This window comes from Calidris pugnax, unplaced genomic scaffold, assembly GCF_001431845.1.
Source record: "Calidris pugnax isolate Ruff unplaced genomic scaffold, ASM143184v1 scaffold11, whole genome shotgun sequence".
NCBI classification, from domain to species: domain Eukaryota; kingdom Metazoa; phylum Chordata; class Aves; order Charadriiformes; family Scolopacidae; genus Calidris; species Calidris pugnax.
The window spans coordinates 9,536,256-9,554,193 of NW_015090803.1; the positions used below are offsets into that span (position 1 = coordinate 9,536,256).

Sequence of the window (17,938 nt, forward strand, 5' to 3'; positions counted from 1 at the left end):
CATAAGTTTAATTCAAGTAAGTAAACCATTAACAAGTAGAAACACTACAAATCATCACCTAGTTCAGGCAAACTACATCTTCTTTTCCCCACTGGAAGACAAAAAAAATAAATTGACTTTCAAAGCCAATGTAGTAAACTTTTTTTAGGTTAATATTTTCATCCTATTCCCCCAAAGCTGTTGTTGCCTCTGTCATTTTTCTACAGTTCTATTACAGAGCAGTGTTCTTTACTAGTAGAACTGTTCTCTCAAATAATTTCCACTGGTGAACATATGAGCACTAACAAATGAGGTCCCTTAATTAGTTCCAGGTTTTTCCAATAAGCAGTGTTGGCAATACAGTTTTTAGCTCTCTGTCCATCACAAATAACAAGGCAGGGCTTGTAAACATGGCAGGGGTGTCTCTATTTTCCTGTTTGTATATTGGGCAAGCAGGAGGAGTAAGAAGGAAATGTATACCTCAGTGGTGGGGTTTTATTGTCAACTTGGAATAGGTTTTTTGGCTTGGAATCATTTACACTGTCTTCAAGGACACATCTTACGGCTTCCCAACTTGATCATAAGGAAAATTGAACATTTCCAAGGACATTTCCTCCAAAACAGAAATTGATTTTTTTTCCTTTGAGGTTTGAAATGTGGTTTTTTGCTTTTGTTCTCAACCCCTGTTTTCTTTTATATACGGGTTTCTGCTTCCCTCTGTATTTATGGGTTCTGCTTGGGTCCAATATTGTTTCTAGCATTTACTTTATAGGAGTTAGGGCCCCACAACCCTTGATGTTGCATTAACGTGCAACAAAAAGCTCCATGCTACTAGGCTGTGTACAGAAAAAGACCAGACTGGAAGGGACCCCAGCTTTCCCCACAGAAAAATATAGTTTCACATGATGGCTTCTGGAATGAACTTTGCCTATTATGTTTTATATGGATTTTGAATAAATCCTTTGAGTCACAAATTTCTTATTGGAACAATAGAACTATATAGAGGCCAGGGGAAAATTTGGAAGCAAGTATGGATTTTCTTCCCTGTCGTGGAGCCCAGAATCCATATCTTTCTCCTCAACCATTTAGTATGGCACAAAGGGAACTCACTAGCTGCTTTTTTACAGCTTTCTTTTCTACTTCACGGTAGAAATATTATTCTGCTTCCTGTTTTATTTCCCCACAGATCAGAAACTATTCAAAGACATTCTAGGTCCTTTTCCTCTGTGGGCCTGGAATGGACTGCAGAGAAAGAAGAAATTAAAACAGGCTAAAAAGGAAATTAATTGTAAAGAGGTAAAGTTTTCCACACAACTCTTCCATTTGGTGTATATATTAGCCAGCTCAGATTTTGTAATCTACTGACCGTGTATCTTCAGTATGGACTTAGCTCAATAGCTGTACCATGTAATCTCAGACAAATGGAACCCCTCACAGCAAGCATAAATTGAGATAAATAATAGGAAATTGGTTCAAATTTGGTCTCCTTTTTAACCCAGTTCCAGCTCACATCTTCAAATGTTGCAGCAGTATTTCAACCAGGATCAGCCATCCATAACAGCCCGTTGAGTTTAATAGACCTTCTTGTTTGACTGAGTATCTAAAAAATATTGCTGCCTTTTGCCCACTTTCATAATGCTCATTTACATGTGCTGCCCAAAAAGTTACATCAACAACTTGCAGCGATAATGAATTAATGAAGTCCAGCATATCCAAAGAGAGATTCCTTGGGGCACATTAAGTCAGCAATCCAACTCAATCCAACAGCAATCCAAAACAGCTGCTGACAAAACAAGCTTTACCCATGAGTATGCCAGGGAAGCTTTCTGCATGCAGGTCTGCCCAGATGCTGCAGAAGAGCATCACCATTCAGGGCTGTGCATCATCCCCCTATGTGATAGGTGGGACAACGCTACTGCAGGTTACAAGCCAGGAACATGCGCGATGAGAATCACCACTTAAGCCAACTGTAGCTTTCACTTACTAGCTAGAAGTTCAACTGTAGCTAGGCTTCCAAAGTGCTTAAAGGATCACAGACAGCACCTTGCAGAAAATGGATTCTCATGTTAGCATGAGCCTCAAGCCCAATCAGCTGCAATTTAACCAACCTGGAAACCCAATTAATTACTCCTTAAGAAACTTCTCATTCTATTCTCTATTTGTATTATTTTTAGGTCATCTTACTTTCAAGGTAGGGTCATCCTGTCTTTGCCTGGGAAATCACAGACATTGAGTGGGGGTGGGAAATATGTTTAAAGATATCCAAGCCCTAAATAAAAATCCTTAATGCCAGGAATGCTGAGAAGAACAGAATTACAAGCAAACAATCAATGGTCCCTATGGAAAACTGAATTCTTCAACATAGACAATAATACCACAAATGTCAGGTTGTACTTGAACCCACACCAGGGATCTTTATGGACTATTAGATGTGCATAATCACTCTCAAAACATTAATGAACTGAAAAAAAGGTTCAGAACAACTGCTCTGCTAAGAAGTCAGGATTAACATACCTGACTTCTGACCAGGTCTAGAAAATTTTTAGTTGCTTGAAGAAAACTTACAAAGACCAAAAGCCACCATTTTCAGTAAAGAAATCGTGGGGCTAGAAGCACCAGAAGAATTTTTGTCTAGGACCATTTGATGCCTTTGTTTTTTTATCTCACAAAAAAGAGCAAGAGTTGGAGGGGACAGAAAAGTATGAAGACACAAGCAAGAAAAGGTAGTAAACGAACAACAGGCACGACTTTTTTCATATATCAAGTGTTCAATATGTACATACTGTATTTCAATTTGTAGGGTTAAAAAGAAGTAAGAATGTTACTATGAGCCCTTATATTTATAGCACTGGTCAGCCTGGATGCTATGGTTAAAGAACTAGATAAAAGTAACAAAATATAAATCAGAATTCCCCAGGAAGTATATACAATTCTCTAAAGACCGTCGAATAAGCGAGGGATTTGGATTTCACTCATTTGGAGAATTGTCCACTGAAAACATTTTATTACCTCGCCAAGATTTTATGGACCCCATCAGAACAGCTGCGATTCACTTCACTTGCAGCGGAGGAAGCTGGTAATAGCTCAAAGATTGCCCCCTTCATTTCATAAACCAATTAGGACCTGGATCCTACAACTGGAGTAACACAACCCCTTCTTTTACTGGCAAAATTCCACTTCATTTATGTGAGCTCAGAATAAAGGTCTCTGTTGGCAGAATACAGATGCTCATAGCAGCAAATGTTTCTAAAACACACTAATTTGTTTCTTCTTCTAGGGAATGCTTTTCCTGCACTCATCAAAATGAACGCTTCTCAATCTACCTGCAGGTTCTGTCTAGTCACCAGCTCCTTGCAATTTGATACTAAACATCACTAAGAGAATTTAAAATTATGATTTATCATGTGCAGCTTTGCTAGAAGGTCTCCAAAATGACAGATTTATTTAAATTATTTCTTCCCTCTAAATCAAGCATCATTTCATTTGTTCAAAAGAAGTCGTTTTGGTGATGGTGTCATCTTAGATTTATCTATGGTTTTGATTTAAATTGTACTGGGTTTTTTGGTGTTGGGTTGGTTGTTTTTCTAAATGCGTATTTGGCCTATCCATAAGTTTAAAAAAAACAAACCAATATGTATGTCTTACATGAGACCATACCGTACCACTGATTTCTAAAATTCAACTCATCAATTAATAGGGAGGCCTACTTTTACAGGTGACAAACTGGGATCCATACACTTTATGTATAGTCTATAGTTTTTGTGTTTTCCCCCAGGCATTTTTGTCTGAACTATTGTCATTGGGTTTCAGCCAGCTGTCAGCTTAAAAAAAAATAAATTAACACTTTACTAACTTATAGTATGTTTCTATATTCTTTTGAAAGTGTTAAAAAAACCACACTGGCAAGACAAACCATGTCAAATCAAAGCGGTTTCTGCTCACCACATCAATGCCAATTCCCTTATTGAAATGTATACAAGCACAACTTCTTAGAGAGCAACTAATATTTATCAGAGTTCTTTGCACACAAGTCTCTTCACTTTTTTACTCCATCATTATAGCCATTGTGCCACCCCCAGCAAACTAAGCCCTTCTCTGAACTGACATGGTGTGAGGCAGCATCCCAAAGCTTGCTCTTCCTCTGGAACCTGCAAATTACTCTCTTAAATAAAAAGAAGAAAAAGAAATTTTTTTAAAAAGCCTTACACCAAACAAAGTCTATATTGTTTGAGTTAGTGTTTTACTGCAGCTTAGTTACCTGTCAAACAGGCTGACATTTGGATAAAACACACACTGGAACCATGCATCAGGGCATGTTAAGTGCAAACCTGTGATGAAGAGCAGAGCTATGCGATTTGGCTGCACAGAGCTCTAATGATCATTTCTGGTCTAGGAAAGCTTGATCTGTCGCATCAAACCCACTGCAACTCTGAGATCTTCTTCCCTCCGAAAATGATTTTACATCTGTTTTAGTTCAAAGAGTCATATAAATCAGAAGCTCTGACTATAAATTTTGATGACACCTTTAAAGAAGATTTATACAGTGTGTATTATATATATATATATGAAAGGTACATAAGAGATACCAGCCACTAAAATTAAGCAATCAGTGCTGTATTCTCCAAGTTCTGTATATCATACTTAAGTCCTCTTTATGACTTACTGTGATGTGAGAGCCAACCTACGCCTATGAAAGCTCGCTATTTCTTTTCAGATAGTTATGGGTGCAGTACACTATTCCGACCTTGCTTTCCTATAGTTCTTGGGTGGGACAAGCTTTCCAGAACAGAAACATCATGATCTGTTTCTTAGAAACCACTTATATACGAATTGGCTTGAGCGTGGCTTCACTGCGTATCTGAAACCACCATCAGGAGAGGGCTGGTTTCTCTTCATAACAAAAGACAACAACCCTAATAAGAAACAGGAAGTCACAAAATATCCCTAGCACTTGTTTTTCGTCTTCATGCTGTGAAAAAGCAACATTCCTAATAAGCTTAGGATTTTTGTCAAGTAGAAAGTACAAGGCATAAGATACAGCATTCATTAATAAATTTAACCAACATGTATAACAAGTTCATAACTTTCAGGATAACAGTTGACTTCAAGTCAGATAAGAAACACACTAAACTATCTCCATTCCTGGTTGACAGGCTATTTATTACCTAGCTAATGATCTTCCTTTCAGTCCCCTGAAAGTCATCTTGATATATGCCAGTACTTTCCAACCCCTCCTTAGACCTTACAGCAAGAAAGAGTTTTTGGGAAGGCATGGGAGGATGTGGTTGGGGATAGAAGAGAGATGCTGTGAACAATCAGCCCTTTGTGCTGTGTCTGACACACAGACCGGTGCTGTTTTCTCGTTTTCTTCCTGACTCAGCAGTGTCAGGAGAGATTGAGTCAGCAGCTCCCAAACATGTCAATGCAAACAACAGGGGAGGCTGGGGAGCAGATAGAGCTTCCAAACGTCGCATGCAGAGCGGCAGGGTTTGCTCTGGTGGTAGATGTGCGGACCTGGGCAGCAGCTAGCTAAAAGGGATGAAGCAGCTTGAAAGGATCCATCTATCAGACTCCATTTTCTCCCACATCACCCTGTCTACTAGCTGTAAGCTACAAGACAACTTGTTTCTATGAACCTCTCACTTGTAACAATTTCCTAAGTAATTCACCTGAGCTTCCCAGAGACTTGTGGCTGCTGCACGCATGTGGCTTGATGGGATTCCATGTTAAGGTTGGCTGAGGTCAGTGTAATAGAAGGGACTACAGAAAACATGTTTTAGCATAAACAGACACACACACACCCCCCCCAAAAAAAAAAAAAAAGAGGGAATAAAGCCCAATTTTGAATACAAAGACAGAAAGAAAAATAATATTTGGACAGAACGACACTGTCAGATGATCCCTCTTCCCACCTCTCCCTTGTCATCCTGTTCCAGTGATCTAACTGATGTTCTTACATTCTGCGCAACCAAGGGTACAGAACGGACCTGATCAAGGTCTGACTGAGAGGTCATTTGATACTTCATCCTTCACTGCACATTTCTTCTCCTCTCACAACATACTGTGGAGCTTCAGTTCACATACACGAGTTGGAAGAGAGGTTTTCATCCCAGGTTTCCTGGAAAGGGAACTGGCCTTTGAATTTCATAAAAGCACATCATTCCATGGCCTCTTTGATGCCACGCACTCCTCCAGCTTACAAGGAGCTTAAGAGAGATTTTCTCTGGCATGTACAAATACCCTCCTGAGTTACCAGCCTATTCCAACTGCCTTCCAGAACTAGCTGCACTATGGAAGGGTTTCTGCCTGTGAACATCTCTTACAGAAGTCTTTTCTGTTTCCTCAAGCTATAAAGGATGATAGCAGGATACTCTCAACTCAAGCAGCACCTGCAGTCTCAGATAGCGTGCTGCTATGGCAAAATTCCTGTGCTTGCCAGAGAGGAGCCCTGTCCATCTCAGGTCCCTCAGACTAAGACTACAGCTCAGAAGTTGTTCTTTTCATTTTCCAAATCCCCAAGACCAGTCACAATGAGTCTGCCCTTCACTGTGTCACCAAACCTCTGTTAGTCCCATGAAGTTTTCAAGACCACTTCACTTCCCATGCCCCTCTGTTTGGAAAGCATTCAACCCTAAGAAAAGATGAAAAACTGGAAACAGACAGAGAAGTATGGCATTATGAGTGAGGACAGAGAGGAAGGAAATGCATAGGTGTTAAAATGAATGCTGGATGTGGGGAGTGAAAGGCTGTCCTCCCAGTGGTACCGTGATTCTTTGGTATATAGAGGCACCAGAGGCATCTTCCAAATCCCCCTTGCTGCCTTCTCCTACCTGCTTGCATTTCACCAAATGTGGTTGTAATTTTTGCCTTCTGATGCTGTGCCAGAAGGCCACCTTATCTTGATTAAAATGCTCTACAACACCTTGAAAACAGATAATCTACATCACATGGTTAGTGCTCCATGTCCACTTTGGAGCCTGAGTTCACTGAAACTGGACTCACATCTCTCTCCATTTAGTACCCTGTTAACAACTTGCTGGATCTGTGACAATCCTGAATCCTCCCGTGTTCCCTTTCAGCTACAGAGCTGTACCAGTGAGTTTAAAGCTGGAATAATTACTAGTTGTGTCTGCTACTAGCTTGAAAAACAGCAGCAGATGACTTTCTCCAGGAAAGCTGAGCTATTAGGCTGCAGCCACCTAGAGTCTTTGCTGGTTTGAAAGAGACATCTTACCTAGCAGAAAACGTGCCCAGATAAAGCAACCATTGTACTGTGTTGTCACCAATTTGTCTGACCATAATTTTACATTGCTGAATACTCAGTCACTGAAAAAAATGTAGTTATTTTTTAAAAAGAGAAGATAAACACTGCTGTTGTACAGCCTAGTTCAGAGTCCCATATCTTAAGCTGATTCAGCTTATCTGCCTTTCTATACCTTTGACAAATGTATGTCTTCTATCATTTTTTCTCCCCTTCCTCCATATGCCTTACTGCTTTTCCTCCATGTATCTTATCTCCAAATGATGTGCTATTAATCAGCCAAAGACACCCTTCACTGCTAAGTGTTCCTCAACTGATTTTTCATCAGCACAAGTAGTTACTAGTTACAGCATTCCTCCCACATGCTAAAGGCTCGGGGGGGGGAGGGAGGAGGGATGGCAAGGAGTCTGCCTCACCGTGTAAATACCATCTGGGACCTTTATACCAACCTGCCAGTTTGCCATAATGATAATGTTGCTGCTTGTTCTCAACCAGGTACAGGGTGGGAGGAAAGTGGGACTGCACCCTGTCTTATTTTTCAAGTTATTAACCTCCACGCTCTTCCCTTTTCCTGATTAATCTGGCTGGATGCCTGTTCAGCAGTAGCTAAAGCTTAATACCTGAAACAATGTGTGTATATACACTGTGCCAGTAAGGCTTGCCCAACAACGCTCAGTCTATCATGTTTTCCCATGCCTTGTGTCAATAGCTCATTTTATATGCGAGCCCCCAGAGCCAGAGGAGGGGATATGAACAAAGAGAAAGGCACGGAGGGAGAGGGAGGAAAGAGAGGAGGAGAGAAGAAAGTCAGGGGAAAAAATTACATCCCTTGGGAACATCAGCTGCTGTGAACTCGCCCACTCCTCACCATGAAACAAGCTGTGTGCGGGCACAGGTGGGTCCCATTCTCTGTTACTGGAGCACAGCTTACAAGCAGGGTCTAAATGAAGACTTTCATTGCTGTTCCCTGTTTTCATTGGAGCAAGGCCATCACAAACATTTGCAGGTGGCTTGGCCGTAGTCTGACACTAAAATATTTGTGGTTGTGATAAAAATCAGAATATTGCTACAAGATGGTTCTATATAACCTTTAGGGGTTGATCCTGCTCTTACAGAACTAGCTCAATGAGAGTTTTGCCCAGTTGCTCTCCGCTGGTTTTATTGCTCATTAAAAGGCATATTCCCTAGCACAATTCTCCATGGTAAGGACTCATCTACCCTTTGGGGCTGCTTCAGATGTTTAAAGAAAAAGTGGGGGGGGAGGGGAGAACCCACCCAACCCAAAACCACTGATTTGAGCACCTCAGAATATGGGCTTGTTAAAAAGCTGAACCATCTCAACTTTGTAAAGCCAAACCGAAACCACCAAACTCAAACATTTTCTGAATCCATCTGGATTTTTCTTCAGTTGCCTAATATTGAAACCATTGTCCAGTCTGTATTCCTCATGAATGATTCTTGGATATGATTCTTAGCACGTTTAGAAGGATAAGATGAAGATAAATGGAAATGACAAGATATGTTCTTTGAATAAATAAAACAGGCACCACAGGAAAAAGACTGAAGGAAAAGAAGACAAACAACAAGGATGCTCAACACATTGGCAAGTAGATGAAGTCCAAAATGTAGCAATTATCTCCTAGGACACACCATGAACAAAAAACAAAACCTCCTAGGAAGAGGGAAGAATGGGGAACAGAGTATGCTGGAGGTCACACCATAAGTCTCATTCACAGACCAACTCACACAGAGACTAAAATGCTGACAATTGCCTCCCAATAGAGCAGCTTTAGACTCAAGACTTAGGAAACGTTTCTGTGATTCAGTCACAGGGAAGAATTAAGATATGTCATGACAAAGTTTCCCAAATGAGACACTCACTGCTGACTAGGAAACAGGCCTTTTTATCCTCAACCCCTCCAATTCTGAAGATTCTAATCACCATGGCCCCAAACCAATGCAAACCTAAAACCTGACTGACAGGGTCTTGCAAAACCACATGAATTTTTTTGCTCATTATATAGAAACAATGGTTTGGAAGCCAAGTATAGTCCCATATAAAACACCTCACCATTGAGTATTAAAAGTTGTGTGGGTTTTTTTAATTAGGATCATAATTACCACTAGACCTATTAAGTCACAACTTGAACACAAACTTAATCGTCCTTAACCCAAATAATGGCATTAGCTGTTTTTCTTTCTAAAATTGAAAAAGAAACTGTTTCTTCCTTCTTTTCTTTCTCCCAGCCCTCTGTCTCTGAGCTGAATAGGACATATGTAAGACAATTTTCTTGATTTCACAGGTGAACAGTATTGCATGTGACATCTCAGTGAACACTGTGTTTTGTAAATATGTAATGTATACAAAGGCACTTCTACCAAATATGTTTACCCGACTCATACTATCAAATTTCTATATTAAGAATCAAATCCTGAAGTAGCAGTGACAAGGAAAGTAGAGGAACTTTGCCAGAAGCACAAAACTGGGGCAGTGGATGGAACCTGTGTCCTGTGCATGGCTGGGAAACCTTTATGAAGAAGTCAGTGCCGGGGGCCAGCCCTGCCACCATGGCTGGGGAGACCAAGAGCCTGTGGTCTATATCCTGCCCCAGCCATCAGGAATATTGGAAGAAAACTCAAGAATAACTGGATTTTGAGTTTTCAGTGCCAGGATTTAACCTTCTGGTTTTACTCCGAAAAGATTTCTCATCAATTGTTTAGACAATGGCTGGGGACAGAGACTGCTTTTGTACTTGTCATATAACGGATGTGACCAAATTACAAATGACAGATAATGAATCTAGACTCCTGCTTCATTCTCAGTCTACTGATTTATCTTTTTATCCATATATTTTCATGCATAAACTCCCCCAAATTCTCAGGGTTGTGTGACAAAAAAACTGTACCCTCAAACCATCTGGGCAGTTTCTCTATAATTAAAACCAAGTTATTGTGACTTATAAGGACCTCATGTTTGCTGGAAGTAACCAAGTGTACAAAACACGGATGTTTTTATTCACAATTCTCTAAACATGAGCACACAACTGGCATTCAAACCAATACAATAAGCATCCATACTGTCGATTTATGGGAATAAATATGGATCCATCATCACAAATTGAGCAACTGTTCACAGAGATCTCTGTGCCAAACTCCATTTATCTTGATGGTCTTTCTATTTTGTCTTCTAGAATTCTTCAATTAAACAGAGTGCATGCAAAATAACCCAATGCCACCCAGAATTCCCATTGAAGGAAGTTAGAGGATCAGTTTCAGAAATACTCTTTCTTCCAAAAGCAGTTATAGAAACAACATGAACTTTGAATGTAAGGAGATAAAAACAAAATACTGGAAGGAGAAAGCAGGACTTCCCTGCAAGTACAACACTGCTCCTTTTGAACCAAAGTGCCAGGTGTGGAGTGGATGTAGTAACCTGGACACTTCCTCACAGTCTGTAACACACATTGCAGGGGTCCTTGCCACATGCTGGCAGGATCAAGTGCAAACTCTGTAACCTCAAGAACCACAAGGACAACATCTGGTCCTACATGCAGCTGCTGGAGCCAGAGTAATGGAGAAATGAGAAATGGACTCACCCAATCTGTCGATTTGTGGAAGGTGCTTGTGTAATGACCGAACTGGACTGCGGAGATGGCATGGCTTGTTGAATCACAACGCTGGTGTCATGATTTGGCATCCTTGTATTTGTCAGCTGGTGAGATCCAGGTCCTGCCATTGCTCCTCCAACTGCGTTATGCATGGAGATATTCTGTGAAAATAAAGGAAGTGGGAGATGGTGGAGGAAAATGAAAAAGAAGTATCTTGGTTTTCTGTTCTAGAGGAATACAATTAGATATCTGAAAGTATCAACAATATGAAAAGTTACCAGCTCCTGGTAAATCCTAAGTCAATACATCTCGTTGTAACCAACAACAATAAAGAAATGAAAAACAACTATTTACTTTTACAGGGCAATATAAATGGAAAAATAACTGCAAGTTGACTAATCACTCTTCTGTGATTTTGACTCGTGATTTATAATGGGGATATTTAGCACATATTCTCCTAACTGAACACGATATATATTTTGTTTGAAAATTACTTCTGTGGTGAGTGCACGGCATCTTGATTTACTACATGGGTTGTTTACTGTGTACTAGGTCTGCTTAGACTGACAAGCAAATCAAGTTTTATAGTCCCAAAGTAACAAATAGTACATGGTACGTCACGAAACAGCCATTTCTATTAGCCTCCATATATTTTGTGGAGCAGTAATATCCCAGAAGCCTAGAATAATAGCACAGTATTTGCACATATATAACCTTTGCTTCAGGTAACTTGGAGCCCTTTAAAAGTTCTTTTTTTTAAAAAAAAAAAAAAGTTCACAGATAACTCCTATCCACAGAGTGAACAAGCCACAAGATACAATGATACTACTAAAGTAGGAACCACGGAATACAATTTCTCTCCTGTTATGTCTGCACACAAAATACACGCTGCTGCTAAACCGCAGGGTTTGACTTGGCCCGCATTTAAAAACAAACAAAACTCTTAAGCCAGAGATAACCCACAGTGTATACATATAAAAAATACGGTAACCTTGAAAGCATTATTTTTCCTATCAGGCATCAACGTGTGGATTGTTAGCAGTAAGAGGAAAAGAAACTTTCTGTTGTCACCTCATAGTAGGCTGAGGAAAAGGGGGGGTGGAAAAAACAAACTAAAAAACATCTTTACATGCACACTCTGCCACCAAGATGCATGCAGAGCATCTTCCTGACCACTGCAATACTCAGGATTGAAAACTGAAGTTAAATCTAATTCAAAATTCCAATTTATGAGCCAATTTGTCTAGGAAACACATAAAAAACACAATATAATGATAGAAAAGGCTGGTGAGAAAGGAAACTCAGAGCTCTGATCAAATGGGGGGAGACAGACAACATACTGAATTCCAGACCTAAAAGAAAGAAGATTGAGTTCTGAACCAAAACAAAAATAAACCCTTTAGATTACATCCCTCATGGAAAAGAAGCCAATAATTAGAGGACCCAGACTGAAGGCCTTAGCTGTCATCCCCCTATCTATCAATTCTTATATATTTCAGGTGATTTCCCAGGCTGCTGTGGATGCAGAGATCTCTGTTTCTTTTACAGCAGTTGTTCCAGTCTTCATAAACATATAAAGAAGCAGAGGTGCTGCTGACAGCCGCACGGCTAGACCGCTCACCCAGTATGAAGACAACCCAGCTCTAAGTTCCTCTTCCAGTAAATAATTTACACAGTATGAATTGGGTCCAGCAGCTCCAATATTCACTTGGAAGCACGGATTGCATAAGGAGACCAGACCAAGGACTTAAACTGCAATTTTTCAAAGCCCTGTATTAAGTCATGACCATCAGGCAATAAGAGAGAATAACCTTAGATACACGGAATCTCTTCCAAAAGAAGTTCCCCTTATCTACCACATTCCTATTAAAGTATCGTTTCTTCAATGGATTAGTGTTTTCTGATGAAAAATCTGTTCTGTTAAATAAATAAAAATATATACACAGCCAAATCTAGTTCAGGATTCAAAACTGCACTCAGTTTTTTTATTATTAAAAAGTTTTGCAGAACCAGGTCTAATATCTATCCATCTGCAAGCAAATCTTCTAGCAATATCACTTCCTAAAACTTCTCCTTTATATTGTGTGTTTTGCAATTAAAATGTACCAGTATGTCATATTTACTTGTTTCAAAGTTCACCCTCATTTAATTCCTCCTTTACACTGCCTCCACAGTTTCTGAATCCTTCCATGTATTTCTGTATTGCCTGTTTGCTTCCAGTAGTATGTTTATTAGAGCAACTGTTAAATTGCAAGACAGGTATACAGCACTAGTACCTCTGGGTCCATAGGGGAGCAACCAAGAAGAAAGCCAGCAGTCACCCATAATGAGTTTACTCTGCAAGTGCTGCACAACTGCCCCTCGCCACTGCCAGCACAGATCTGCTGCCTGCGCACGCCTGCCTTGCTTCCAAGCAGGGCTGTCTGCAGGAAGCCAGAGCATTGGCATGTAACTGCCCAGGATTCAGAAAGCCTTTCTCTAGATTACAGACTCCACAGACTTCCAAGAGCTACACAACACTGATCTGCTACGTGGGAGGATCATTAAAGGAAATGTGGATGGTGCCACGACTCCATGAGGCAATGGGAAGGGACAGGATGTAAATCCACGATAAGCTTTACACAAATATTACCCCAGGACTTGCCCAGATTTTGACTGGATTTTGTTGTAACGTAGCATTTTCTTCTCCTTCTATTTCCCTTGCCTCCTATAATTCCAGTCTGTGTAAGGTACCAATGGTATGAATTATGATGGGTACGAAAAATTTTGTTTGCATGGAAGACATTATAATTGCTTGCTTTCGTGCATAAACGTGTAACGCTGTTTCAAAGTTTTAACAGTTTTCAATAAACTGTAGCTTTTCAGAAAGTAGGCTGAGCATGTGATGCATGGAAAGCAAAATTAGAATGAAAATGCAGTGCATCCAGATGTCCAGTCATCTCAGTAACGCAAGTGCTGCTGTTGGGTAGGAACTATACCTTTATATCATGCTGCCAAAAGAAAGCTTAAGATTTCCCAACAAAATGTCAAGCTCAGCATGACTCTCACATTCATAAGAAAGGGATTTGGCAATATCAGAATAATTTACATCAGTGAGATGCCTGTGAATTTACGGAGAAGTTCAAGCAAGTTCATACTTAAATGACAATGCTTATGCTTTGAAAGATGGCAGGAAGGTAATGCACAACACATCTGACACTAAGCCTATCTGATCTAGTCCTGTGCATCATGGCATGCAGAATGACTCTATATCACCAGCACGGCAAGACTGGACTCGTTGCACGTGTGATGCAGACGGTCTTCAGAACTCCCAAAATGGCATTGCTGTGTTGAGCTCTGCACCTGATTCTGAATGGATCTGGCTAGGACATTAATGAGCTCCTTGCAGACTTGACTTTGGGCCCTTATAGAAACAGGACAAATTCAGCAACATTGGCTGAAACAGAGACATCCACTTTATGGTTGAATCGTTCTTTGGCTAGGCTGATTCCAGCTTTACTTTTAAGGAGTTCTGCCTGCTCTTCCACCCGGGATCCATGAAGAACATCTCACTTGGACTCCTCTTTTCATTCTCCTCCAGCTTTTAAGCCAATGGTTAAGATTAATTGATACTAGGTGGGAAGCTCCCAGCACTCCATATCAGAGAAGTTGACAGGAGCAATGATCTAGACAGGGCTCTCCCTCTGCTTTTAACACTCCCAAGACCTGTCCATACTCTGAGAAAGCATGACATATGCTCAGAGTTTTCTCAGAGATTTTCACAACTGTCCTTCAGCATTAGAAGAGGGCATATGAGCTTATTATTATTATCCATTTTATTAAACTGAACCTAAACGTCCACACAGGGAACAGGTCACCTACATGCCAGGACCTGTAGAGACATGAAAGACATCCCGTCCTTAACATTCATATAATGTATCTTAATTTAGATCCAATAAATTAAGAAGACTTCGTTTCCTCTAGAACTGTTTCATCCTCAAAGTTCCCAGTCACTAACACTGAAGCAGAAATTAGGATTATAACACTGAAGAGCTTTTACATAAATGCTCCCCTTGCCCATGTGCTCATACTGTACTCTCCAGCAGTATTTAACACTCAAATAAATAACACAAAAACCAACAAGCCATATTCACAAAACACTTTTAAATCAACGTGCTCATTCTCAACCTTTCCAGCTGCCAGAGGAAAGGGAATAGATCATCATCAGCTTGACTTCTCCCCAGCTACACTCTATTCCCCATTTTAGCTTCAGACTTTGAAGAAAACATTTGAGCATTTTTCTCCCACATGCAACCATTTAACTTTGGATAGGCAATACACTTCTGTTTTTTTTTTTTTAAAGCTAAAAACTTCTTGAAGTCATGCTTCCATATTCTGGTGGAGAGGATTACACATCACTCCACAAGAACACACACCCTGTTGGCAAGCTCATCAGAGAAATGACGGCTCTGCGAACTACACCCCGTGTCTCCAGGCAGTCACCATTTCCACTAAACCCCAGTTCTTCCAGAGAAACACCCATCCATGTCACACAGCACCACCTGTATCACACATCTCCATCTAATGAAGGCAAAGGACGAAGAAGATGCATTCATCCTTTATGATCCCTTGTAATGTTTTGAGTATCAAACAGAGTTTGTTTGTGGTTTTAAACTACAAGAGTTAGTTTTTAAACCAAAGCCAGTTTATATTTTCCTACCATTCTTTTTTAAGAGGTTTAATGAAAATTGCAAATACCAGTTTTATACAAACGGTAGACTCATTCAGAATTGTTCCGAGCAAGCTTTTAGATCAGAGCTGTCATCTACAAACATTTGTACATAAATATATTTTGCAGACTATTATATAAATTCTAAAGTCAAAGGTATTTGCCATTAAAAAATGAGAGAAAAAACAAATTAATCAGAACAAAGACAAAGCACTTTTTTGCATTTTTTTCTGTGTTCTGCAAAAAAACCCACATAACTATCCTTTCCCAAACAGCAACTTTAAATATTTTTCACATATTCAAGAGAAAAGGCATAAACTTAAATCAAACATTGCACATGCTGCTTACACAACCAAAGAACCTGCTGGCTTAGAAACTCGGAAGACACTATCATAAAGAAAAGTGCAGACTAAATGTGGCAAATAATGGCAGGCTTCAAAATTATTTAAATCATATACAATTTTCATCAAAGTTACTGACCCTCTATGGATTCTCTCCCAACAGAAAAAAATCTCTAAACAACAGTTATCAAATCTGCCCAGAAACAGCAACAACTTGTTCTTTTTCTCATTATTCAGATCAATGTGTAAGGAAAACATCCTCACACAAGCTCATCACAACTGCTTCATCTCTTATGAGCGTGTAACACCTGAGCTGCCATAAGCACAGCACTAAGTAAGCCTGCTGTCCCTGCAAGGCCAGCAAATGTAGTAGAGGAACTACAGAAGAAAGTGGAAATAAAAAATGAGTCAGATTACTAATGCAGATGAAGGATTACAGAAAAAATAATACAGAAAAAAATTACAAAGATTTAAAAAAAAAAAAAAAAAAAGAGAAAAGGAAAAAGTTCCATTATGCAAAAGATGGGAGAACATAAGCTTGTTGGAGACTGAAAAGCAATACTTTTTCTTTTTTTAAACTGTAACATCTGTAGAACCTGAATGAGAAAAAGCTCTAAAGCAGAAAAAAATTATACAGAAAGGAACTGCTGGAAAACACTGTGTAGTAACATTAAGCATAGGGACAAAGCCCTAGGAAGATCTTATTACAGACTGCTAAAATTTAGCTCCCTTACATAGCAAGAGGTATGAAGTCACTGAATGGGGCTGACATAAAAATACAGAACTGATGCCAAAGGATCTATTCCTCAAAACATTTCAGAGAAAGGCAAATGCTCACTTAACAGCTACTTGATAAAAATGGCACATTAAAAAAAACCCAGCATGCATGACATATCCCAAAATGCAGCAGGACTCTTCCCTGGCCCCAAGCCCCTGCACTGGACACAGCCAGCTCTCTACACAGTGCTGGAGACTCCACGGCCGCGAGCAGTACGAGCATATCTGACTTCTTGAACTCCGGGCACCACTGTTGAGTCAAATGTTATCAATCTGATCTCTTTAGGAGTAAAAATTTAAAGAAAAATTAAACTCCTTACTCAAAAATGACAAGTAATGATAGGCAGATGGGGGAAGAAGGGAAACATTGCTCTCACTGAAATCATAAAGCTTTGAATCCATACTTATCAGTCTCGGCCACTGGTTTCCAATTTTTTGGATCACAGACCTCTGTCAACCCTCTGAATTTCTCACAGAGCACTCTGTGCTCTTATCATAAATTGTGTAATTAAGGCAAGATGGTTCCACAGACCAGCTGCAGATGCCTCACCACAGCTTTGCGACCACCAGCAGTTCACAGACCCGAGTTTAACCGTCGCCCAAAAACTGCTTCAGAGCACCGTGACTAGAATTTCTTGACAAAAAGAGATAGCATTTCCAAAGGTATCTACAGATTTCAGTAGCCCAAAGATATTTTTTCAAAGTATCCTTAGTCTTTTGGAGCCTTAGAGAACAATTACTGTTAATTAATAGATCAGATTTGTGTACTGGGGCTGGCAAGAGCCTTGCAAAATTTTATCCTAAATATTTATGCTGGGACACGATGCAGGGAAACTTCCTATTTGTTGTAAGTTAGGGTGAATTATTCTTAAACATAGACATGCTGGATGCTCCTGAAAAGGCACAAGCAAAAAAAAAAAAAAAAAAACAAAAAAAAAAAAACCTCCACCAAACCCTAAAAAAAAAGGAAAAAAAAAAAGTGTAGTAAGGCAAATCTAAAGAGAGGGGACTCCTGAAAAGGCACAAAAAAAAAAAAAAAAAAAAAAACCAAACCAAAAAAACCCCACCCAGACTCATAAATAACCTTTTTATCCTGTTTTCTTTCAATCGGTGTTACTATGTTATCACAAAGACTTCTGAGATACACTCAGTGATGCAAACAAAACCCCAGATCCTGCTCATCTCCAGCAAACTACATGGTGCTGCTAAGAAGCATGGCACAAGGCACAGGACAGATCTAGGAAGCGCTAAGCCAGGTATAAGC

General features: G+C 39.8%; 1 protein-coding gene across 2 annotated transcripts in view; it reads right to left on the reverse strand.

Annotated features, from left to right (window-relative positions):
• The window catches only part of CREB5 (cAMP responsive element binding protein 5), a 260,711-nt gene that overhangs the window by 163,404 nt on the left and 79,369 nt on the right, over positions 1-17,938 (reverse strand). For both annotated transcript variants that reach the window (XM_014937919.1, XM_014937917.1), the window contains one exon: positions 10,837-11,009. In XM_014937919.1, the coding sequence (XP_014793405.1) occupies positions 10,837-11,009 (173 nt within the window). The remainder of the gene's footprint in view (positions 1-10,836; positions 11,010-17,938) is intronic.